The 24,227-nt window shown below is 39.1% G+C and overlaps 3 protein-coding genes across 8 annotated transcripts in view; 1 reads left to right on the forward strand and 2 right to left on the reverse strand.

The window, feature by feature from the left end:
- The first annotated feature begins 4,161 nt into the window (after positions 1–4,161).
- On the forward strand, positions 4,162–6,040 carry LOC111601397 (UDP-glucuronosyltransferase 1-2). Its single transcript, XM_023317944.2, has 3 exons — positions 4,162–5,414; positions 5,470–5,686; positions 5,740–6,040. Exons 1-3 carry the CDS (start codon positions 4,310–4,312, stop codon positions 6,023–6,025), a joined length of 1,608 nt encoding a protein of 535 aa, XP_023173712.2. The 5' UTR covers positions 4,162–4,309; the 3' UTR covers positions 6,026–6,040.
- LOC111601404 (PI-actitoxin-Aeq3a) lies at positions 6,026–6,525 on the reverse strand. The gene is made up of 2 exons (XM_023317958.2): positions 6,327–6,525; positions 6,026–6,262 (listed from the first exon to the last, which is right to left on the reverse strand). The coding sequence occupies exons 1-2, from the start codon at positions 6,436–6,438 to the stop codon at positions 6,087–6,089; spliced, it is 288 nt and encodes a 95-aa protein (XP_023173726.1). The 5' UTR covers positions 6,439–6,525; the 3' UTR covers positions 6,026–6,086.
- Positions 6,526–7,396: 871 nt separating this feature from the next.
- The window catches only part of LOC111601364 (cGMP-dependent protein kinase, isozyme 2 forms cD5/T2), a 43,445-nt gene continuing 26,614 nt past the window's right edge, over positions 7,397–24,227 (reverse strand). For 3 of the 6 annotated variants that reach the window (XM_030224461.1, XM_030224460.1, XM_023317924.2), the window contains 7 exons: positions 23,640–23,806; positions 11,006–11,225; positions 9,499–9,735; positions 9,293–9,442; positions 8,606–9,225; positions 8,350–8,539; positions 7,399–8,293 (listed from right to left, as the gene is read on the reverse strand). In XM_030224461.1, the coding sequence (XP_030080321.1) occupies positions 8,128–8,293; positions 8,350–8,539; positions 8,606–9,225; positions 9,293–9,442; positions 9,499–9,735; positions 11,006–11,225; positions 23,640–23,806 (1,750 nt within the window). In that variant the 3' untranslated portion in view covers positions 7,399–8,127. Of the gene's footprint in view, positions 8,294–8,349; positions 8,540–8,605; positions 9,226–9,292; positions 9,443–9,498; positions 9,736–11,005; positions 11,226–11,745; positions 13,008–19,559; positions 20,315–22,803; positions 22,896–23,639; positions 23,807–24,227 lie in introns of those variants that run through there. The other 3 variants (XM_023317916.2, XM_023317910.2, XM_023317933.2) reach the window with 3 other exon arrangements.

The following is a 24,227-nucleotide window of genomic DNA, read 5'->3' on the forward strand; positions in this document are numbered from 1 at the left end:
TTGAGCTAAGCTCTGGGTGTCCACGTTACATGTTCTTGCACTTCAGCAAATGTGAATGGGTTGAGTAAGTGGCTCGATAAGCTATCGGCGTGCCTGTAGTGGTATGGATCTATTATTTTCAAATGTACTTGGCGTATGTAGACGTCAGCAGCAGTGCAACTGTTAAGCTGTTGAAGAAGAAGAAGAAAAAGACATTGTCATTACCTGGCAATTGCACCTGCCCAGACGGCAGTTGAAGTCAATTCAAGTAGCGTGTGTTTAGCCCCCATCTGAAGAGGCCTGGCAGGAAATCGCAGCTCCAACTGCACAGCCAATGCACTCGAGTCGAGTCATGCACTTGGAGCAATCTATTGACACTCGGCACTTGGCACTCAGCAACTGGCCAGCTACTCGTCATTGATTGTCGTTTGTCCGGCGGCACGAGTTTGTTGGCAGCGGGAGTTGCGAATGCTGCACCTAATCTCAGTTCTGTTTGGCTTGGTCCCAGCCCTTAATTAGTGCTGAGCGCCCCACGTTCAGGCGGGCAGCTGGGCAGCTGGGCAGCTGGGCAGCCTGCTGTGCACACATGTTGGCTTTATGGCCCCTGCTAATCCTGGGCAGCGATGTGTCTGGGCGTTTGGAGCTGTCAGGCGACAATCGAGCAAACAGCCAGACAAATGAGCAAACAAATGGCCAGCGTATGTGTCCTTAAACGAGCCAAATTGGATCATAACAGCAAAATGTCGAAATCTGCACAAACAGCGCTCTAATTAAGTCCTGCAGCGAGGCACATTAACAGCACAAAGGCTGCCTGCCCATGAGCCCATAGAACAACTAAATTCTCTGTGCCCATCAAGCGGGCGTCCATTAAAATTATACAAACTCTATCTCCTTCTCTATCTACCTCTTCCTCTCTCTGTCTGTCGGACCATGACATCAGCGAGACAGCATGGAGTGAGGGCCATTGACTCGTCTGCGAGTTGACAAATCTGTCGATAATAATGAAATCACACAGAAATATTAATTTCGGGCATATATAGATTACACGATTGCTGAGATTGAAACGCAGCTCATAAAAACTGACGCCAGCCTAGGGCCGATGGGAAATACATTTCTAATAGCACGTCGAGACGGCTCTTAAACTTTATTTTCGCAATTTCCATAAATTTATATATTCAGGCAATCTATAGTCTATAAGACATAAGTTATAAATTATCTGAAAAGTTTTTTATTTTAATTTTAAATTTATTTCAATAAAAATATATGTATTGATTAGAGTTCAATTATGGACTATATAGATAGATGTGTCATTTAAAGAAGATTAAGTTTATAAATTTTAGACTTAAGTGTAAGCCCTATTAACATATCTGTAAACTGTAATACATAGTCTAGTCTATTTATTATAAAGAAAAAACTATTTAAAACTTATATCCAAAGCATTTTCTTATTTGAAATATTAAAGAGTATTCAATACTTAAATTGTGCATAGTTTTAATGTGATCAAGAACTGATATTTCTTGATCTATTACGATATTCCCATAGGTAGTTAGACAGACAGACAACTTGTCTGCTCTGCACTTGACAAATATGAGAGCTGCATGCAGACCCACTCGAGCTACTCTATCTACGCTAGCACCCAGTGTCACCCATAGCTCTACGTGAATTATCTGAATGTTTTATTTTTAATAATTTAGCTTAGGCCTTTGCCTATCGTCTTATCGTCTTGATCTTTAGACTGACAACAACTTTTTACAAATAAAAGCTAATGCCAGCATTGCATGGACTATTATTATAGCGTGACATGCGGACAATATTACGATTTTCTTTATAATTTATAAACCTTAACAACTATTACATCATTTTTATATTTATTCCAAATAAACAATCTACGGCTTGTTCGATATAAAATTTGTAATATATTTAAAAATGTTAAACTTTAATTATTTATTGTTATGTACTCACACTTACATACATACATATACAGTTATATCTGTCTGATATATACCCATATAATATCTGCATATAGAAAGAGACTGCCTTATGCTGACAGCTTAAGGAGTCTAAAGTAACTTAAAAAAAAAACAACCAAAATGATTAAAGAATATCTTGAATAAAATGAAAATAAACGTTTTTTTAGAACTAAAAAGGCATGAGTTAAGACGTCTGCTTTATTTGAGAACCCATTTAAGAGCTGATAGTTGTTTTTTATTGAATTTGATTTGACATTTTTTTATAAAAAAAACTTACACCCGAGCAATTCTAGCAAATTTTCCCTTTTGGGAAACAATTGGGTATTAGTACAATTCTCGCATTTTGAGTAAGGATAATCCACAAGCTTTACATAAACAGAATGTTCCAAATGTTCCAAAATGTTCCAGCCATGGCAGTCAAATAACAAAAATCATATTTAAGCATTAATGTCATAAAATTTACTATTTAATAAAGCTCACTTTATTGATACTGAAAATATATCTGCTTAATTTATTATGATTTTAAATTGTGCAACTCTAAAAAGAACACCAGCTATATATGAATTTAATTATCTTAAAATATGTAAGATTGTTATTTAGTTTGCTATACTTTTTGCGTTATATACACCAAATTTGCAATAAAGTCAGCAGCAATAATGATCCACCTGCAAGATCAGACTTAGATATGGCTTACAAATTTCTTAGCATTAACTATTTTTAGACAACATTTGATGAATCTGAATCTCATAATACGACAATCGTTAAAAACTGCAGATGTTTACAATATAGAGCAAGTAAATTTCAAATCTGTTTTTCACTATTCAATATGCATATGGTGTGTGGTTTGTTTCTGGATGCTATCGGGGCCGATCTGAAAGTGTGTTTATAGGGGGCGTCATTGGAACTACCGCGCGTTAGCTGGCAGGCAGTATAATGCTTCCCATGGGCATCCAGTTATCGCCTCTGGAGCACTCTGGCGCAGAGCTCACTTATAATTGCTCTGTTTGTTCAAATACACTTTTGTTGAGCTCCTTGCGTCTTCTTCTGCTTAGTTTTTTATCGTCGAAAAACACTTACGAGCATTGTTAACAGTTGGCGTGTTTTGTTTTTGGGCTCTTATCGAGTAATGTGGCCCAATCGGCGCACTTGTTGCGTTGCCCTGGGAAGTGGGTCGTTGACAACGCCCACAATCACAATCACAACCACTCACACTCACACTCACACTCGCTCACACACACATAATCGTAGCCACCCTGAGCTGTCGTGCTATGGCCATGTCTCCAGGCAGCCAAATGGATTTCCCTCTGCCTATGCACTTGCTATAACAGTTTCTAATCTTGTGGCCAGCCCCGTGCGTCTCTCTACCCGCTGCATTTGTCGCCGCACTTAGGGGCAGCTGCTGGTGCTGCAACTGCAGCTGCCAGTCGAATTGCATTTTGTCTGGCAATTACAATTATTAACTTCGCATCGTCGCATCGCTTGCGGTTTCAATTAACGCTTCCTACTGTCCATTATCTATTGTTTTCGGGGCCTTTTCCAATTCAATTGGGCATCGAATATCTCAAGGCTTTGCCTGCGCTAAGTGCTCGACAATAACTTAAGAGGCCAATTACTGGGAAAACGAATCGAACTTATGAATGATTCAAATGTGAATAAATATTTTTATTCATATCTGAGCTTATCAAATTTTTCAGGTATCTTTCAGTTTGTTACTGCTTAGTGCTTATAAAATAATAAGTACATATAAATAATAATATATAATAATAATAATAATATTTAATTAGTTACTTTTTATGTAAGAAGCTAGGACTTCATGCTTAAGCCACTTCTAATAATTTATATAAGATATTAACATACAGAATATATGAAAAAATGTTTTTATGTCTCTTACAATCATAAATTACTTTTGTATATGTAATATTTTCATTTAATCTCACTTTTTCTTAACCAATCAAAGCTTTAATGTCTTTGTTGGCGCCATCTACAGCTCGTGTCACATAACTGAGCGCACCACAAGGTATTTTAGAATGCGCGCAAAAGTATGATACACAAAATACAAACACAAGGTAATCCGTTGGCAGGGCTGCATCGCACATTGAACAGTTCCCAAAAGTATACAATTTTTTCCAAAGTGTGATCGATAGCTCAACCAGTGTTGGCATACGTCACAAACATGCAATCGACAAGTGCAGTTGCAATTTAATCACAACAACAAAGAGTCGAACAAATACTTATTAACAAACCGCAACAATAATAGCTTTTGAAGCGCACCTAACATAGTCGAGAACGTTATCAAGCGATGCGTTACATAATCATGAAACCGCTTAACAAAGCCACATTCATTCGAGCGCTGCGCAGCAATGAAGACGACAATGAAAAGAGCGACGTTAATTGGATTTTGTGTGGCGCTGATTTTAAGTGGGGCAAGTGCTGGCAATGTGCTCGCCATATTCCCGCACTTCGGCTACAGTCACTTTAAAGTGGCGCTACCCATTCTAACGGAATTATCGCAGCGGGGTCACCATCTGACGGTCATTTCGTATGTGCGACATCCCCAGGCAGCGCAGCTTTCCAATTACGAGCAGCTGCTGATCTCCGATGTGAATGAGGATCAGTCTAATACGACAATCAATGTGGTGCCGCTGACAGAGCATACGCCCACGCGTTCGTTGAAGGTGCTACTAACGGAATACTACGATCTCTATGCTAACGGACAGATCTCGTGCGAGCACTTCTTTAAGAGTGGTCATGTGGCAACTGTCTTGGAGCGTCATAAGCAGCAGCCCTACGATGTTCTGCTCACGGAATACTTCACCTCGGACTGCCAACTGGCCATTGCTAAGTTGTTGAATTTGCCCATCATAGGGATTAGCACCTGTGCGCTGATGCCCTACTTTTACGATCGCATTGATTTGCCCGATACGCCGTCCTATGTGCAATCAGAGTATGTCGGCTTCGCCCGGCCGCTGCAATGGAGCGAACGCCTTCTGAACTTCGCCCAAGCTAAGCTGCTGAAGCTCATCTACAGGCTGCACACTAACCGCGCAGACAATGCGCTAATCAAGCGCCATCTCAATATCGATGTGAATGTGGATGCTGTCGCCCGTGCCCAGACGGCATTCATCTTGGGCAACCAGCACTACTCGCACATGGGCAGTCGCCCGCGCACCCAACAGTTCCTAGAGGTGGGCGGCGTGCACATTACGAGCCAGGATGAGCACCAGCTGAGCCCGCGAATTGTTCAGTTCTTGGAGCAGTCCAAGCACGGCGTCATCTTCATCAGCTGGGGTTCCATGGTGCGTGCCTCCAGCATAGATGCCGAAAAACGGGATGCGATTATCAAAGTGCTGCTGCAGCAGCCGTTAGATGTGATTTGGAAATGGGAATCTTCGGAACAGCCTAAACCCCAACTGGATGATAAGAAGTTTCTATTTGTGAAGTGGGCGCCACAGCTGGCGCTGCTCTGTAAGTTGAGTCTGTGATACTCCTTAACCAAAGCTGACTTTCATGTTGCCCCTAGGTCATCAGAAGGTGCGCTTGTTCTGGGCACATGCCGGCCTGCTAGGCCTCACCGAAGCGCTGCACTGCGGCAAGCCGCTGCTCATGACGCCCATTTATGGGGACCAGTTCCTGAATGCTTTTGCAGCCCAAGATCGCGGCATAGGTCTCAAGCTAGACTATCAGGATATCAATGTGGAAATGCTACAGGAATCACTACGCGAGCTAAGCAAGCCCAGGTGAAGAGACTTGGAATATAACTCAATTCGCACTAAACTCAAATCTTTTACAGCTATGCCTCGCGCGCTTTGCAGCTCTCGCAGGTCTTTAATCAGCGAGAGCGCACTCCGCTAGAGACGGCCATTTGGAGCGTCGAGCACGTGATGCAGCACGGCATGTTTGCCGTGGAGCTGCTGCAGTCGCCGGGCATAGAGCTGAACTGGTTCATCTACCACTCGCTGGACAGTCTGGCTATAATCTTTGTCGGGCTGCTTTTGCTTAACGAAGGTTGGCGTGCTCTTAGTCAGCATCAAGCTCAGCCAAAGCGGGCCAAGTCAAAAAAGCCCAAAAAGTCTTAGTTCTTGTAGAATATAAATTAATTTTTTCGTAATAAAAACAAAATATTAACTAGGATCTACTCTAGTAGCGTCCGCGCTGCATGCAGTCGCGTCTGCACTCCTCGTAGGTGAGGAAATTGTTTTCCGTCGAAGCGCAGCCTGTGTAGTAGAAGCTCTCGCAGTTGCCCGTCTCCTTGTTGTAGGCGTAACGCAAGTGTTTGCCACGGCACAGGCCCGGCGCCTTAGGCTGTTTGCAAGCTATAAACGGGAATCTCAACTACATTAGCCTCGCTCTTTAATTTAGGCATCACATACAACTCACCGATCAGCTGCTTGACATGCTCCCGCGTCTGATTCTCCAGATGCAGACCAAAGCTAATGGTTATATGCAGCAGCAGGAGCAACAGCAGCACACTCCAGCTAATCAATATCATTCTGGATCTAAATACGATCTTAAGCGCAGTTCATTAAAAAATATATAGAAATATATATTTTACACAGTCTCCAACCAGCTAAAATCACTTCTTTATATTATGTTCTAATTTTTGTAGTTTTTATTATTCATTTATAATTTTTTAGTTTGCTGTGCCTGGGTTTCTATTGTTCCGCTTGTCTAGAACCGTACGAATTGAGCTACCTCCACAGAATGTTCTCCGTACAGTGCCCGAGCACTTGACTTATTTTTCTCAGCTTTCTCTACTTTTAAATTTTTGCTAAAGTCTCGTTGCGCACGTAGCCGAGTTTCTGTTTTGAATTCTATTTTAGCTTTTTTGTTGCTTTTAGCTTCAATTTTTTTTCATTCGAATGCACTGAAATTGCATTCAATTCTCATTGAGTCAAAACGTGAGTTTTCGGCCAGTTTCCCAAACATCTCGAGTGCTCAAATCCAGGAAGCAAGAGAGGCTTCCGTAAGGTATATGATGTGCTAGCTATACTAGTAGCAAATCGAGTGAGTTATTGAAAGAAAAACTAAAACAGATTAAATAGCCTTCAACACATTTGAAATGCAGAAATACAGGCATGCATGTATATAGAACATGGCAACTCGAACGTACAATATTTGGACAGATATTTTGACAAACTTTAATACAAGAGCTTATTTTTAACTGATAGACAGCTATTAGTTATTGAGCTCTTATCTGCCTCACTTAGTCATGCCTGTAACTGAAAAGTTCAATAATGATAAACATTCAACCATGTGATCTATTATAAAGATATCCCTATTTGATTAAATGTTATTGTCTTATACACATCTTAAAACATAGTTCAATCAATTCAACTCAATATACACCCTCAATATCCATATGAAAATCGACAGTTAACATCATACTATATGACATATTTATATAGATATCATTGATTATAAAAAATGACAAAGTCTTAGGCTAATGAATGAAGAATTATTAGCATATAGATCAACAATTGCTTAGAGGCATTAAAATGATAGATAGATAATTAGACAAGTGGAAAAGTTACATGTTATGGGCATGAAAGTCTTGATCATATAATTGCATAAGAATCAGCTTACAGGCTATAAGGCAATCCGATTTGTATGTGTGGGTGTGTGTGCACTTGGTACAATTAACAATGATCTTTGTAATTTGTATATAGATAAGAGAGGGGAAAACAATTTACACAATGCACATGGCTGAAACAGAGCAATGCCAGGATACAGGAACCTACTTACAATTTCTATCGATATCCAATGAACTAGAAGATATAGATTTCTCAATCTTTACACAATAATAATAGTTTATAAACTCGTTAATAAATTCATAGTGTTGCACAATGTTATGATAATCAGATCAATCTGAGACAATGAGCTGCATCCTTGAGCTGCTTGTAGATGGGTGTTTGCAGATGCATATTCTTTTCTTTATTCTTGGTTATGATATGGGTACGACGATTATTGGTATGAGGACCCTAGGCGTTGCGACTGCTACTTGGGGGATCAGCTTTCAATGTTGAAGCCTGATCCTGACTATTGCTTTGGCACACAAATGGCGCACTAGTTAAGATCCAACCGATCGATTTTCAATATCCCTTTTTCAAGATGCAGCAGATGCGCGACACAGTCCGCTAGAGAGCAGCGTCAAAAAAAAACATTCCGTACGTCTTCTACATTAGAAATCCTTGTCCCAGCCGCTAACATCATCTGGTGGCGGTCCCTCCGGATCAGGTGGATAGTCATCGAAATTGGCTGTGTCCACAACGTTCTTCACGCTGGGCTTTATTGGTGGCTCCAAAGACCGATTCTGTAGACCCCACCAATAGAAGCCATCGAACCATCTAAACAACAAGTGTTCATTATATTTCTGTTTGATATTTCCGAAAGTTATACTCACTTGTGCTTCTGTATTTCGCTAATGCCGCCGCGTTGATAGCCCAAACGCTCGGCGGGATTATCGCGGCACAGTTTCTTGATCAAATTGCTGGCATTGCGCGTGATGTTACGCGGAAATTCGATGGCATCAATGCCCTTAAGTATAATGTTATATGTGCGCATAGGATCCGAGCCCGTAAAAGGTGGAGTTCCTGTAAAAAGTCAAGCATAAGTAAAACTTAATACCCACATATCTTGGCTTGGCTGCCTCTACTTACCTGTGAGCAGCTCAAACATCAGCACGCCAAGTGACCAATAATCGGCGCTAATGTCATGGCCTCGATTCAGTATCACTTCGGGAGCCACATATTCGGGCGTACCACAGAAAGTCCAAGTTTTGCGGCCCGTTTGCAGCTTCTTGGCAAAGCCAAAGTCCACCAGCTTTACATATCCCTTTTCATCCAGCAACAAATTCTCTGGCTTCAAATCCCTGTAGATAATGTTGCGCGAGTGCAAATAGTCAAACGCCTCCACAACGCAAGCTGTATAGAATCTAGTGGTGGCATCATCGAAGTTGCCCTTATCACGCAATATCGTCCAGAGTTCGCCACCCAGGCAGCTCTCCATCAGCATATACAGATACTTCTTGTCTTTGAAGGTCTTGAACAGTTTCACAATGAACTGGCAATTGGCCTCGCCCATTATTTCCTTCTCGGACATGATGTGCTGCTGTTGACGCGTCTCAACAATCTGCGACTTCTTCATCTGTTTGAGGGCAAACGAACGCGAACTGTCGCCATTCGTTTGCACCAGTTCCACGCGTCCAAATCCACCCACACCCAATGTAGCAATCACGCGCAGATCTGTTAGATTAATGTCGCGGAACTCCTCGTTGATCCTGATAAGGTTTCAAGCATAGATGTAAATTGAATAGATCAAGATTTAGATTCTCGGCCAAGACTTACTTTCTGCGTTCCATGGCACCCTCATCGTCATAGCGATGCTTGATCTCATCCAGACTTGATATTAGCTGATTGAATGTCTCACGATCAATGACCAGGCAGCTGACACCCTCGGGAGACTCGCAAATTATGTTGGCTGTGCGCAGATCATCACTGAGAAGAAAGACTTTGTTAGTTAAAAGTTAATGCCAAGCAACTGCTCTACTTACCCTTGCAACGCCTTCTCGCCAAAGAAATCGCCTTTGCCCAACATGCGTATGAACTTCTCCTCTTGGGTATCCTGTTGCTTGATTGTCACTCGCACCTTGCCCTTTGAAATGATGAAGAAGGTGTCGCCGCGTGCTCCCTGGCGCACAATATAATCACCTCGTTGATAGTGCGTCTCCTCAAGTACATCGGAGATTTTGATTAGAGTATCCTCCGCCAAGTCCTTGAAAATGGGCACACTGCAGGATGGTATCAAGTTCAAATTGCATTAAAAACATTTTCATTTGTAAGCAGCATTAGTGAAAAGCTTAATTCGAGAGTAACTCACAGATAGAGTTTAGCTACGATTAGAATAATTTTGTCAGCTTTTCCTGTTTAACTAGATTGTGAGGCTTAAAGACTTTAACGAACAACTGATACTGGATAATGAAAGCAGTTGACGTGAGCAAGATTTCTCAATCATACTTGCTGGCTTAAAAGGAAATCAACGTACTCCAGTCATATTTGAGAGAAGTGCACTTGGAAAAGTATTCTCTATACAAATATCTTAGATTGCTTAGAGGCCAACAGAGATCTTCTTCGACCAGAAATCTTTATGCTCCATCTTTAATTTATTATGTCAACTGCTGCCAAATGGTAGTAGAAACTATTTCGGTTCAATTGGCCGGATAGACAAAAAGAGTCCAACTCTTATAAAGCTATCATTTCCCTAGACCCCTTCCTTCCCCCTTTTCCAACACACCTTCTGCCAAACTGTTAAGTTGTGACTTTCATAACGTTACTCATCAGCCTAATCTACATCTTCAGCTCAACCGCAGTTGGCTCGTTCGTCCCCTTAACTGCACTTTCATTTTCATGTGGTGTAATGCAATTTTTGCGCAATTTCATGCTTGAAATGTCGAAGGGGCGAAGCTCTTTGAACGATAATCATATTATAAAGGTGCCAGGAGTGGGGGAGCTCCAGTCATCAAAAGTTTTTGAAGGCGCTTGACTACCCTGCACACGACCAATTAAATGCGATTAATTTGTTGGTCACTCTCGGCGCCAGCGCTGTGGCCTTAAACTGGTTGCCAACTTGTGCATCTGATGGAAAGAAAAGAAAACATTTCTATGCGTTCGTTAACCGAGCGATCGAAGTCTTTGGCTGTCTGGCTATCTGTCTCGTCTCGTCGTCTTTCCATTTTGAGCGTTGCACGTCATCGTAATAGACGTATATGAGACGCCCATGACCATGACGACGACAGCAAAGTCGTCTGATGCTGTTTGCCCATTTGATGAAGAGAAAGTTGCACAAAAAATAGCCAAACACGAAAAAAATCCTTAAGCCAAGCGTTTTATATATTACTTTTTGCAACGTATAAAAAAAAAGAAGAAACAACCACAACTTGGCGGAATTGATATAATTAAGTGCAAATGCACATTAATTGCATTTTGCAGCCTGTTCAACATTTTTGTGGCTCGGGGAAATAATGAAAGCAAAGACTTTATCTCAAAATCCAGTCTACATACCTCTTGAGGAAATCCGTGTATTCCGCCTGACGGATGAGGCCCGTTCGCATCATGATTGTCTGGAAGCATTGGCGTTCGATCGCCCACAGATTGCATTCGCTGATCGCTGTAATCGTCGCCGTCCTCTGGCAATTGTACAAAATGGCCAATTCGCCCAGCACCTTGGCGCCGGATAGTGTCGACAGATATTTGCCCTCGCGTGACACCTCCACGCGTCCATCTGAAACGAGCAGAGCGCAATAAAATGCGTTTGATTGATTAAACAAGAACTGTAATGGGAGACCACATTCAGTAAACATGGAGAAATATGGGAAAGCAGAACAAAACAAAAAGAACTATAAAAGCAAACAAATGCCTTAGTCATCGAAATTAAAGGCAGGCCTCGATCTGCTCTTTAAATAACTCTCAATTAAGCTTCATGCCACACTCTGAACTCTGAAGAAGAAGTCACAAACCAAGAGGCAAGAGGCAAAACCACAGAATTTATTTGTATTTTATCAACTTTGCTCTCTTAATTAAGGGCTTTCAAAGTCAATTGATTCAAATACATAGCTTTCTATATTTTCTATATATTTTTGTTATTCTTGAGTTGGTTTCAGTTACCTCAATGAATCCTAAGACCAAAAACTTGTATGAAGATTTTGTTTAAACTTTCTTAGATATAAACTGGATTAGTCTGAATTTGATCTAAATTTTTTGTAATCATTATATACTCCATAACCTCTGTCAGCACTTCTTACCACTGGCAACGTCCTCATCCTGAGCATTCGTTGACTGCTCCTTGAGATTCCCGGTGCGACGTCGTCGCGCGTATGTGTGCACGGGCACAATGAGGCGTGGCCGCGGTATGCAAAAGCCCTCGCCATTGAGATCCTTTGAGCTGCCATTGCTGCTGGCCACAGGTGAGATGTGACGCGACTGTTTCCCGGGCTGTCTGATCACAACCTGCTCGACAGCATCCTGCGCCACCTCTTCTAGTTGCAGGCCCTGCAGCGCCTGCTCCAAGCTGTGACGTCGTACATCTGGCGTTTCCGCTGCCCGCGCCGTGGCCCGACAGAAGGAGGCGGAATGATTGGGCATGCGTATGGTGGCATAGCGTTGGACGCTCGTCTGTGACCTACTGAGCGGTTTAAAGGCGCGTGCTTTGCTGCCAGCTGGCGGAGCTGGGGGCGGCTCTGTGGGTGGCTGCAGCAGACGCAACGGCTGCTGGCAGATGACACGCTCCGGCTGCCGGTCCTCGGCAGCGGAGGAGAATGTGGAGTAGGCGGAGGAGCTGTTGCTGCTGTTGTGTTGGGCGGGTTTCGATTTGGGCGCACGCAGCGTCACATAACTGGGCGGTTGATGCTGCAGCATCGTTTGGCTGCGACGCAGCGATGGCGGCTTCACGGACACCTGCTGACGCGGCCGTGGCAGGCGCTGACGTTCCGTAGGATCAAGTACATAGTGATTGACGCTGGCGGCGGCTGGTGTCGAAGCATTGTCAGTTTTGGCTTTGTCTTCCAACGGCTCCTCGAGCTGCTCCTCTTCCTCAGCCACCCAGCCATTGTGCAGCTGCTGCTGCTGATGATGCTGCAGCGCCGAAGGCCTATAGCCATTCAGCTCCTTGATGGCACTCACAATGCGTTTGTCCTGCGCCTGCTGCTCCAGCTGCCGTATGTTCTCCAGCGTCATTTGATATTTGCTGAGAGCCGAGATGCCATCGAGTAGGAAACTACTCGAACCGGCATTGCTCGGCTGCCGACTTAGTGTTGACTGCGTGGGTGCTCGATGATGCTGATGATGCGCCTGCAACCAGTTGGCCTCGTAGAGGGCGCCCATTGCACTGTTGTTGTCCAGCGAGAGGCTGGCATCGACGGCTTTGCCCGGATAATGTGTGATTTTCATGTTGCTTGAGCAATTTTCTGGTTTTTCCTTTATTTTCTGTTTTTTTTTTCTTATCTGTTATTGCTTTTAGCTGGATTTCTTTCGGCCTAAAGATTTCACTGGCCTGGCGATGACGGTGCTGACGATTTTGACGTGATTTGTTTTGTTAGTTAAAAGACACGACTTGGCTTTATTTTTGTTGCTGTTGTTGTTTATTTTTGCTGTTGTTGTTACTGTTGTTTGCTGTATTTTGCATAACCGCGCCATGAAATTCGCGCTTGGAATTTTGACGAGTCAGTGGACGGTAAACAAAAAACAACAACGACAACAACAACTGGGGACAGACGCCGAATTGTATTTAGTTTTCTATTATTAATATTACCACAGCGATTTGTTGCACATGTTGTAAAACTTTCGAAGCTTGCCTCACGTACATATTAAACAAAAGACAACAGCAAAAATGCCTCGCAGCCAGAGCAACTACGAAAATCAAACCCCAACTCGAAACAAAATCCAAGCCCAACGCGTCTGTACACTTGGGCCAATATTTGCAGACCTCATCGTTTGCCTTTTGTCTCTCTCTCGCTCTCTATGTATGTTTAGCATGTGTACACACAAGTCTATAAAGTTAATAACAATTAGACTTAAGTGTTAATTATTTTGTTGCAATTTGAATAAGCGTGTGAATGAATGAGTCGCGATTTTGCCACTTTGCGACGAATGCACGCAGTTAATGCATTGGGAATTGCCCTCAAAACGTGAACAAAAATACCATAAACTGATCATGAATGAATATATACACATATATATATATATGACTATGGCTAGGGCGTGCAAAATATATATATGACAAGGCTGGCGATAGGTAAACAATGAAAAGGTACGCTAAGGTGTTCCAGTTAATTATATGGCTGACCGAACTGAGCGCCCAAATGGAGCGCGTGTAGTCAGCGTACATGAAATATGAATATAATAACTTGGATCTGTCAATGTATTCACATAATTAACCCAGAAACCGCATTCGTCGGAAATTAATCATCGATGATCATCAATACACTAAACAAACTTCAAGTCAGAAAAGCAAATCTTTGCATTTCAACTCAAGCATGAGCCCTCAGCAAATAGATGATCGTGTAGTTGATCTTGATCGTCAGTAATGTGTGAATCGTAAGATAGCTAGAAAATTGGATAGGGAGATTAAGAGAGTTAAGTGATTAGCTTAACAGAAGTTGTAGACATTTAGACTTATGGCTCACTAACTTATCAGCTGTCGTATGATCAGCAAAAACTTTACAAGTGTAATATTTTAAAGAGTTAAATGTGCACTTCGCTTAACAACTTTATCACAATCATAATTAAATATTCACAAGCAATAAACGATCTGTTCATGTATGCAAAATATTTAAATGCAACAAACTGCAACAAAAGTTGTTTAGGAATAATTTTTTACAGCACAATAAGCAAGTTAAGTTATAATTGAAACAGCTAAACACCTTTTTGAGAAGTAGAACGGAACGTTAAATATGGAAGCATTCAGTGCTCCACAAAACTGAAGAAATTGAGTAAATGCAATAGTTTTCGCTATTTTAGAACAGCAATTCAAGAAAATTGTGAAATATGCAAAGGAACATTTATTTTTCAGTTTTATACCTCTATACTTGGTAGTCAAGCATCTACGAGCTCTTTGATTGATGATCTAACTATGTATACTTATTAGCCAGGTGTACCAAGGAATAGAGTTAGGTAAACAAAAGAACTTTGAGATCAGGTTTAGAAACTCATTTTAATATGTTTAACAAACAAAATCCGTTTCTCTATGAGAATAATTAAACATTTTTATACTAGAAGATCTAAATGAGATACAAATTGAATAGATTTATTTAGCATTAAAAATGCAAAACGATCGACGTAATTCAAATAATTATATAGATCTATAAAATATTCTATGATCAGCAGCTTAAAAGAAAAGCAGGAGAGAAATTCAAAATAGTAATTCCCCGCAAGATCATTATCAGGTAAACAGAATTTATTGCTAACACTAATAAACATCAAAATAAAAATAAATGAGCGGCTTTTAAAAATATGTTTCTTGAATTTCCCTGTATTTAGTTGGGAAAAACTTAAAAAGTAATACGAGCTACGTTAATCAAATTTTATTAAGAATAAGATAAGCTACGAGAAGTCTATTGAAAACTTTTAAAATTAGTAATAAACCCAAAGCTAATCCCAGTCATATCAAAAGTAATTAAACATAAATAACTAAACAAAATATAATGAGAAAAAGGTATAAAAATAAATAAAATTCATTAAAGTTTTTTTAATAGTTGATCAGCATGGCCCAAGCCTACCAAAACACACTCAAGATCATCAATGAAGCAAGGCTCAAGGAGCTCTTGAAAACTCTTTAAAGCGAATTCCAACAATATAACAAAAACTCCATTTATATATATATCGAGTGTTTGACTAACTGATCAAACTTTTTGCAATTCGCAGACAATATAAAGTGAACTTCATGCGTATATTTACTTTCAAGGTGCTCCAAAAATGTCACATTACCATTTAAGCTAAAAAAGCGAAACGTTGATCAACACACCTGATGTCTGGGAGTAACCCAGGCAATTACGTGATTGCTTTCAGCCAAGCCAAAAAAAGGGGGGAAAAAGAAAAATAAGTCAAATTATGACTAAAAACATGGCCAGTTGACGATCATTGTTTGCCTTCAATGCATTCACATCATCAATCGGTAAACAAAACAACAAGCGTATTTCAAGTTGTGTAGTTTTAATACACGTTCAGAAAGTGCAGTGAGTATATTGCATTTTCCATTTTGTCAGTAGCCACTACTATTTTGATGAACTAAATTCTGTTCCCTTCTTTTCCTCAACTCGCCCTGTCAACTCGCAACACTGTTAGCCTCCTCTAGTGATAGACTTATTAATTATATGCTCCAGCCATTGAAGCGGAAAATATTTTGTAATAAATTTCGCTGTTTTTGAACCATGAACGAGTATTATGCAGTCAGTTGCGCCGCCTACAATCATTTTACTTGTTAGTTTGTTTGCTGTGAAGTACGAGTATTTGCGTAACACGACCAAAAATAAATTTGTCGAATGAATGGAAATGAAAATAACTATATAGCTTATCAGGACGTGTCAGAGAGACAACCTCGTGCCGCAGCTCTCGAGCTGATAAGAAAGCAGCAAGCATCGATAATGGACTCTGGAAGGCAGCTTGGAATAAAATTGAAATTGAAATTGAAAATGGAAATGTTAATGTAAATGTGCGCTGTGTACAACAAGTTTTGTAAATTGAAAGGCGCCGCCAAAAGGGGCCACAGTTCAAAGAGCTTGTCTCTCTCTCTCTCTCGCTCTTTCGCTCGCTCTGTCTCTGTCTGCTGCTGTTTCAATGCGGAAATCCGTCACGCAGTGTTGAACAACTTGAAAAAGAAACAGAAAACAGAAAGAAGCAAAGAGCATATGCAGCTGGCCAAAAAGATTTTGCAATGGCTTTAATGAAACGGCTGTGCAAGGTCAACAAGTTGGCTAAGCTAGCCTGTCTCTACCTCTCTCTCTGTCTATCTCTCACATTGTCCGCTGATTTGAATACAATCGCAAGAATTTGCTAAAGCCCGTTTCAAGTTTTCGCGGCTTAACATTTGGCTTTTAGCTGCGGCTATTTATAAACGTAACGGTCGCTTCTGAACCAGCGCCCAGACCAGCCTCAATTAAACCGAAGTTAGTCACACAGGCAGTTGTTGCTTGATTATGTGCCAAGGGCAAAAGCTCCATAATTTTATGTTCACTTGATTTCTTCGCTTTACCTGACACTACGCAATTACATGCAAGACCATAAGAAAAAAACTACGAAAAAAAACCATAAACAACCTTTTTATTATTTGCTTTCCCGCTTCCTCGCCCTGGCAACAACTGCATTAAAAATTCCATTGGCTTAGTCACCTTTTTTTAGCCTGACCGCATTTTATTTTCAGTTTTTCTTCTTCTTCTTTGGCTTGCAAATTATAATAATAAATATTTATAACATCTTTTGTTTGCCTAGGCTAATAAAGAAAGTAGAAACTGATTGACATTTTTAGGTAGTCTGCGATCGTCTTAAAGATCTTGCTGTTTTATTATATATACATATATATATATATATACATTAGATTGTAGTCAAACCAGATCCACTGTGAGCTCATTAGCGACAGCATTTATATTGTATTTTGTACTTTTTTTTGGCAATTTTAACAATGAATAGAAATAATCTGAAACTGGTATTTGTTGTGACTGCATAAATAAAACAAACGTTTTATGTTATCTGATATAATTTTGAGCATTTCTTAAGAGTATTTTCAATAGCTTCAACTTTTATATATACAATTAATATTTAAGAGATTTATGTGTCTATTATGCAAAATTTAACTGCAAGAATATCAACAAACGTAAGATCAGTTTGAATAATCTTTTCTTTATAAAGATTTGACCTATCCATCACAATTTGTGTATATTATATAAAGTGTAAATTGTTTTCAATTCCTTAAAAATATTGCTAATAAAATATCACTTGAATTCTCGTTAGATTTATTAGTTGCAATTGAACATCAATTCAAAAACTTTTTTGCCCATGCAATATAATAGAATCTCTAGAACCATTTCTTCTCTACTCTCTGACTGTTTTACTCTACTCTCTCGACATTGTTGCATTTTAATTGCTATTCTCGATACTTAAATATCTCCCTTGTGCAAAAATTCAAATTATTGATATCGAAGTTATTTAGCCTGCTGACTGAATTTTTAATAATCCAATCCGATCCGGTACCACATTCACAGTCGGATACCTGATATAAGCCAATAAATGTTAACAGCAATTTTTGATCGTGAAATTGTAAGCACTTCCAATTCAAGAAATCTGAATGCTTGGCAATTTAATGCCTTGAGAAATATATTATGATAGCAGCCACAGAAATTCTCAAATCGAAGTGAAATTATTGTACTATATATAATTTGATTTTTATTGCTCTGAAAATATGAATTCATATCAACAATTCTACTTTTCGCCAATAAATTCTGGTCTGATCAATAAGATCACAAAACTTTCCGTTGATAAGATAACTTTTTAGAGCCTGAAACATATTAAATTTAGGAGCACAACATGCTCAAAACAGTCGATTGTCTTTGATCATGTCTGATGGCAATGGAAAGATTTATGATCATATTTATGATCATATTTTCATGATACCTTATCCCCAAGTTAAACTCACATTATGTGCTCATTTTCCCATTGCTGTGATCATCATCTAATCGTTGTGGCTTTTAGCTCGAAGCTCGATCGCAAGTTACTCAATCATTCGACAGAAAAACGCTGCTCATTTAGCATGGAAACCTATCTCTGGCTGCGAGCAGCTGGAAAAGTGAGAGTTTCCCCTTGGCCATCTCTAGCGGATCTGATTAATGAACGCAATGCCCCGGCAGCTAAACGATCGCTTGAGAGACAATGAGCGCGCGCAGTGAAGAAGTCAAATGGGCCACAAAGCAGAATCCAAACGTAACAAAACGCACGACATTAACACACTTTTGTCGTTTGGTGACTCTTTGTTTTTAACTGCTTTTCATACCCTATCGTATATTATTATGATTTTATCAAATCTTTTTACTCTCTTATAATCTTTACAATATTTATTGTCATATATTTATATATGATTTACAAATAGAATTTATATAGTGCATAATGTATATCGAAACATATCGATATTTTAATAGATCTTGTCAAATCTGTTTGTCTGCAGAATACTTTTTCTATTGTTGCTATGATTCTCATATATTAAACAATGTTTTTTTTTAAGTTATTGAAGTAAATTCTAATAAATTTTAAATATTTTATATATAATACGATATTTTCTTGATTTCCAATGACATTCATATAAAATTCAGAGTCTGGTAGCTCTACTTTCAACATTCGCAAGAGTATTTCATATTGTCACACCTAAGCTTTATTTAATTATTTCTTTTACATTTTGCCGTCTCGGGTTGGGTTTCTTTGATTGTCTTTGGCTTTCGCACGATTTCTAATTTAATGTTGGCTTAAATCTTTTTTTATTTTGGTATTTCTTTTGCTTTGGATGGCACATGAAATGCTGCCCACGTCTTCCGCATTTCTTTGCAGGTCTCATCAAGAGCCAAAGTGTTGCAAAATCAGAGTTTCTTAATGCTTCACATTCTTGCACGACTCAACTGATGTATCAGACCATGAGTGAATACATTATCTTGGCAACTATATCAATTTAATTGCTTGTCAGCGTCAAGTTACGGTTCTTTTGCCATTTGCCATTATTTTACCTGACTTGTCTTGGATCTGTATTTTTAGTATTTTATATATACAAAAAAGTATTTTTTTTTATATTTTGTCTACTCTTTTTCGGACCAATGACCGACAAAAAACAAATCCGCCAAATGTGAGGGGGCAAGCAACATGAAACAAATAGCAGCAACAGCAACAAAACTAACAACAACAACAGCAGCAACAACTGTGAAAAACCACAAAAACCGGAATTCTTCAAGTGATCTTTTCGTTCAATCGACACACAAATGTATATGTATGTATATAAAGAGCAAATGTACTGTAACTTCAGCGCCCCCTATGCTCTACCTCTCTTTCCGTTATATGTCTCTCACTCTCTCTCTCTCTTACTCCTTACTGCTTTACAGATCTGCGTACTTTGGCACGCCCACGGACTGCAACAAACAGGAGTTGATCTTGTATTTTTAAAATTCACTTTCACTTTTTGTTTTTATTTTTCTCGGTTGTTTTTTTTTTTTATTTTTTTTTTTTACTTTTCAAGAATTCTTCAAGCCAACAGCAATTCGTAGAAACCGCATTGCTTGTCGCTTGCCTTTTCTACATAATTTCTGGTTTATAGCCGGGTTTCGATCTTTTTTGGTTTTGTAAACACCACATGGGAAATAAAATTGGTTCATTCGCTTGGCGGTGTTGATTTTTAGAATAGGCCGCACGGAATAACGAGCCACAAACTTAATAGAAAATGTTTGTGTTTATGTAATTGTCGTGTTGAAAATAGCGCAAAAAGACTTAAAATAAAACGTCTTTAAAGGCTGTGTAATTGGTGGAATGTGGCTATTATGCCTACTAGTACACAGACGCACACACTTTATGTATGTGTGTGCGTGTGCTTGAGTATTAATATTATTTCTTCTACTTTTCATGCCCCTCTTCGAAGTGGGCTGCGTTGTTGTAATATTCCACGCGCGACGAAGCGTGCATACAATATGCAAAAAAACAAAACACAAAAGCTGCAGCTGAACGACACAGCACGAATCACGATACACGCACGAACACGCGAATGAAACACGAGTTCTTGTGTTTTTTTTTTTAATACTTTTTTGCAGGCCGAGCGCGCATGCGCCTCGCACGTTCACTTGCTCCGCTGGCTGCTGAACGAATGATTGCGACTGTGAGTCGCGCAGCCAGCGCGCATGAGAGAGAGAAAGAGAGCGCGCAAGTTGAGATTGAGCACGAATGGTTTGGGGGATGCCGAGAGAGATCAACGCCAGCTGTGCAACGATAGTTTTTTGAGTGCGCGGGTGAGAGAGTCGCGAGAGTTGCAAAAACATGTGAGAGGAAATAACATAAGCACACACACATGCACATGCAAACTCACGCACATGCATATGCAGGTAAAATGTAAACGAAAACAAGTGCGTTGATAGACAAGGTCGGTTCGTTAACCAGCTATACTTAACTGATACGCTACTTGTACTCACTGATAGCTTGTTGGTCAACAGCTATTTTTGTGCACATGAAGTGAGTTATCACATTAATTATTATTATACAGAATGAGTAATATGGATATGCTAATTAATAATGAAATTTGTCATAAAAAAAGGTAAATAAACAAATTCATTTGATACAACTATCTAAATTCATAAAAATTCTACTAAAATTATTAATTTCTTAGAACTCAATCTTCTTTTTTATTTTTTTATTTAAATAGTTTTATAAAATGTGTTCCTATTGTTGATCATAAAGCTAAAGGTTTATCGTATGTATTAAATTGATTTTTATCTTTCGTAGATCAAATATACCACATAACTTGATAATATGTCTGATATTTAATTCTAAGTAAATATACAGATATATAAAAAGTAACAAGGAAACCCAAATAATGGATAGAAACATGTGTTTTGATTGTCATTGACAGTTATTTCTTTTTTTTTATAGATTTGAAATAAACATTTTAGGAATATTTCCAAATCAATTGCTACTACTATATGTCAGGCACATGAAAAGCTTTTAATCAGCTTCTATTTATGCCACTAAATGAATTCCTTATCTATGTGTTTAGTGTACGTAAATGTACTCGCCTTATCACAGTATTATTAACCCAAGTGTCACAGTTCTGAATACTCAATTATCATTATCATTCATTCATGCACATGAAGCGCATGCGACTCACTCACTTGGCCGACGCTCACGATTTTTGCACATCTGCTGCAGCAGAGAGAGCGTCGATCATGCTCTCGCTCTCTTTGTTGCCTGCAGCAGCAACAGCTGCCATGACATCTGCTGTATATATTTTCTCTTGGCTCCCGAGTTTTGGCTGCCGGCTTTCAAGTGCGGAGGTTGCACAGATTAAGGAAGCAACTGTCGACGCTGTTGCATGATCATCAGCAACATCATTATCATTTTCGTAATGAGTCATCATTGGGTTTCAGTTTTTATGAGGAAGCACAATGTTAACTTTCTTCTCCTTGATTTTGGCACTTAGTTTGGACTTTTTAATTTGTACCTAATGCAATTAGCTCTGTTGCTGACGCAATTAAAAACGAGACTTAAATTAACTCGACTACTAAATTAACACGAACAGCAAACAGTCGTAGCCAATCCTAAGCTCGAATCTAAATAAATTCAGACATTGGCGTGCAAATATTTAAAACAACAATTAGAAACAAGCACACCCAAAACAAAAAAAAAAAAAACAAAAAAAAAAAAGAGAAATAAAGCCAGCATGTTAGAATGCTCTCGATGAGATTGCTAGACTTATGGATACCCTATAGTTAGGTATTGTGTGGCATATGAAATTAAATTAGCATTTTAGAAAAATATAAAAAAATATTTAAAAAAATGAAGAGTTATATATATATTATATATACATATATATATATATATATATCTATTTTATATTTCATTTGAAAAACGTATGTTTGTTACATATGTAAAACACTTCTAATGCTCAGTAATATTAAGTACATGCAGCTTTTCGTTTGACTTAGTTGAAGTTAAAGCTATATTTAAAGAGCTTTTGAAAGGCTGCTTAAAAGCTGCGTAGTTTTTATTTAGCTTTAATAACTAATAGATCAAACTTAATAAAAGTCATTTACAAATATTTAAGTTTTTCAAAATTCACAAGGCACATCACAGCCTAAGCACAGGGTATACAAAAAATGGAAAGGAAAATCTGAAAACTATATTTAGGAGCAGCTGCCAGATCGCTGACATTTCGCTGCCAAGCCAAGCTTGTGAACTTCTCGACACGCTGTGTGGGTGTGTGTGCTGCAAGGCATGCGCATTTCTGGGAGGGCACTGGAGCCAGCTGCGCGTGTGCTGAGTGCAGGCGCTGCCAAAGTAGGCGCTACTTATCTGCCACAACGAGTGGCACGATCGGCAGACGGAGCTGCAGCAGAGACAGAGACGTGGGCGTCTAACCCAGACAGCCCAATGCCAAGTAAGGCACAGAAATGGATACAGGCACTGCAAAACTAAATAATTCAACTACAATTGGCATAAATTGAATATTTTCTATTGCATACTTATGGGCTGTGTGGAAAAGTGAACCAATTTCAGTTCAGTTCGAACTATGCATACTTAAGTGAGTCAGCTATTTTAGTCAACTTAGGATATAAAATAAAAATGTATTTACGTACCCATTTGCAAAACAGTTTATAGCTCTTTACGAAAATGTTTCACAAGACTTTATAACGAAATGGTTTTTAACGATTTTTTTAACGAGTTTTGAAATTTTAAAAATGTTTTTTTGAATTATTTCATTTTACTGTCGAGTTTGTGCTATAATATTTATCAAATCAATCTAGATTGATTTGAGAAATTATAAAAATGAGTAAGTGGAAGCAGTTTGAGAACGTAAAACATTTTTACTATTCAATTCTATCATAGAAATTCCCCATGTTTGACAGAAATGGCAGAATCAACTTTTATTATAAGAAAGCAGCCGTAGAAAAACAAGAAAGCTCACAACTTCAAATCAACGCATTAATCGATTACTTTTCTAAGTTTTTTCGTAGCAATCTAAAGCTCATCTTTTACAAGTTCAGCTAAAGTAGATACAATTAAGAGAATAGTGTAAGCTATACCCGTTGAGCAAGCTCAAATAATGAACTTTTTCTGCTAGCAAATATTTATTGGGACAGTTCTTTTAAGGATACTCTAAACACTGAAAAACGAAATAAAAAACAGATATTTTCGCAAAGGCTCAGGATCTCTTAGCTTTAAATCTGTAGTACTTTGGTGGTAACAAAATCTAGGTGTCTATTTACTATAGCCTCTAGCATTACAATTACCTTCCTTCCTTCTTCCACATAAACTTTTGAAAAACACTTAGCTTAACACTGATTACATATAATTATATTAGAAAAACTTTGCCCTTTTGAAAGAACTTTGCCCTATGCAAACATTATCATTATTTGTTTTGCCCATTCATCGTTTGTAGTTGCTATGAAATATAAAATATATGTCGACTCACCTTCCATAACATAGACAATGCTGCCGACATCTCCCTCCTTGATGATTAGATTCTTGGCTGGATATTTAACCGGATACATGCAATCGACAATTTCACGTATTTGGGCCAAGTCCAAGTTTTTCATGAAATCGTTATCCAAAATGGCCGCTTTGATAAGTTCACGGGAGCTGTCAGTAGATATAAAGTAGATATAGATAAATGCTAGGCCATAAATTAGTTACGGTATAGGTAAGTACGAATATGGTAGCGCAACTGTCAAACGGTTACGTCCCAAAAATGATCAGTTGTGGTCTTAACAACTATTCTGCGCACTCGACGCTGACAAAGTCAAAAGGCCAATTAATTTCGCGACTGACACATATAAATCGTTTTTTATCTGCTTCGCCAGTTGGGCTTACAACCAATGCAACAAGTTGCTGTACGCAAAAAAATAAAAGAGTAAATTTTATACGATATGAAATTGAAGCAAATTTGAAAATGAAAGAGGTAGGCGGAGGTAGTTGACAGGGTGGCTATGCCATGCGCCATGTGCCATGTGCCATGTGCTGCCTGTAAATGTCAAATGACTTTATCTGTCAGCATATTTGA

Source organism: Drosophila hydei, unplaced genomic scaffold, assembly GCF_003285905.1.
Source record: "Drosophila hydei strain 15085-1641.00,03,60 unplaced genomic scaffold, DhydRS2 tig00008114-arrow-pilon, whole genome shotgun sequence".
In the NCBI taxonomy this organism is placed as follows: domain Eukaryota; kingdom Metazoa; phylum Arthropoda; class Insecta; order Diptera; family Drosophilidae; genus Drosophila; species Drosophila hydei.

Coding starts and splice junctions, on each gene's coding strand:
- LOC111601397 (XM_023317944.2), top strand. CDS start 4,310: ATGAAGACGACAATGAAAAGAGCGACGTTAATTGGATTTTGTGTGGCG. Junction 5,415..5,469: donor GCCACAGCTGGCGCTGCTCT/GTAAGTTGAGTC, acceptor TGTTGCCCCTAG/GTCATCAGAAGGTGCGCTTG. Junction 5,687..5,739: donor CGCGAGCTAAGCAAGCCCAG/GTGAAGAGACTT, acceptor AATCTTTTACAG/CTATGCCTCGCGCGCTTTGC.
- LOC111601404 (XM_023317958.2), bottom strand. CDS start 6,438: ATGATATTGATTAGCTGGAGTGTGCTGCTGTTGCTCCTGCTGCTGCAT. Junction 6,263..6,326: donor GCATGTCAAGCAGCTGATCG/GTGAGTTGTATG, acceptor TCCCGTTTATAG/CTTGCAAACAGCCTAAGGCG.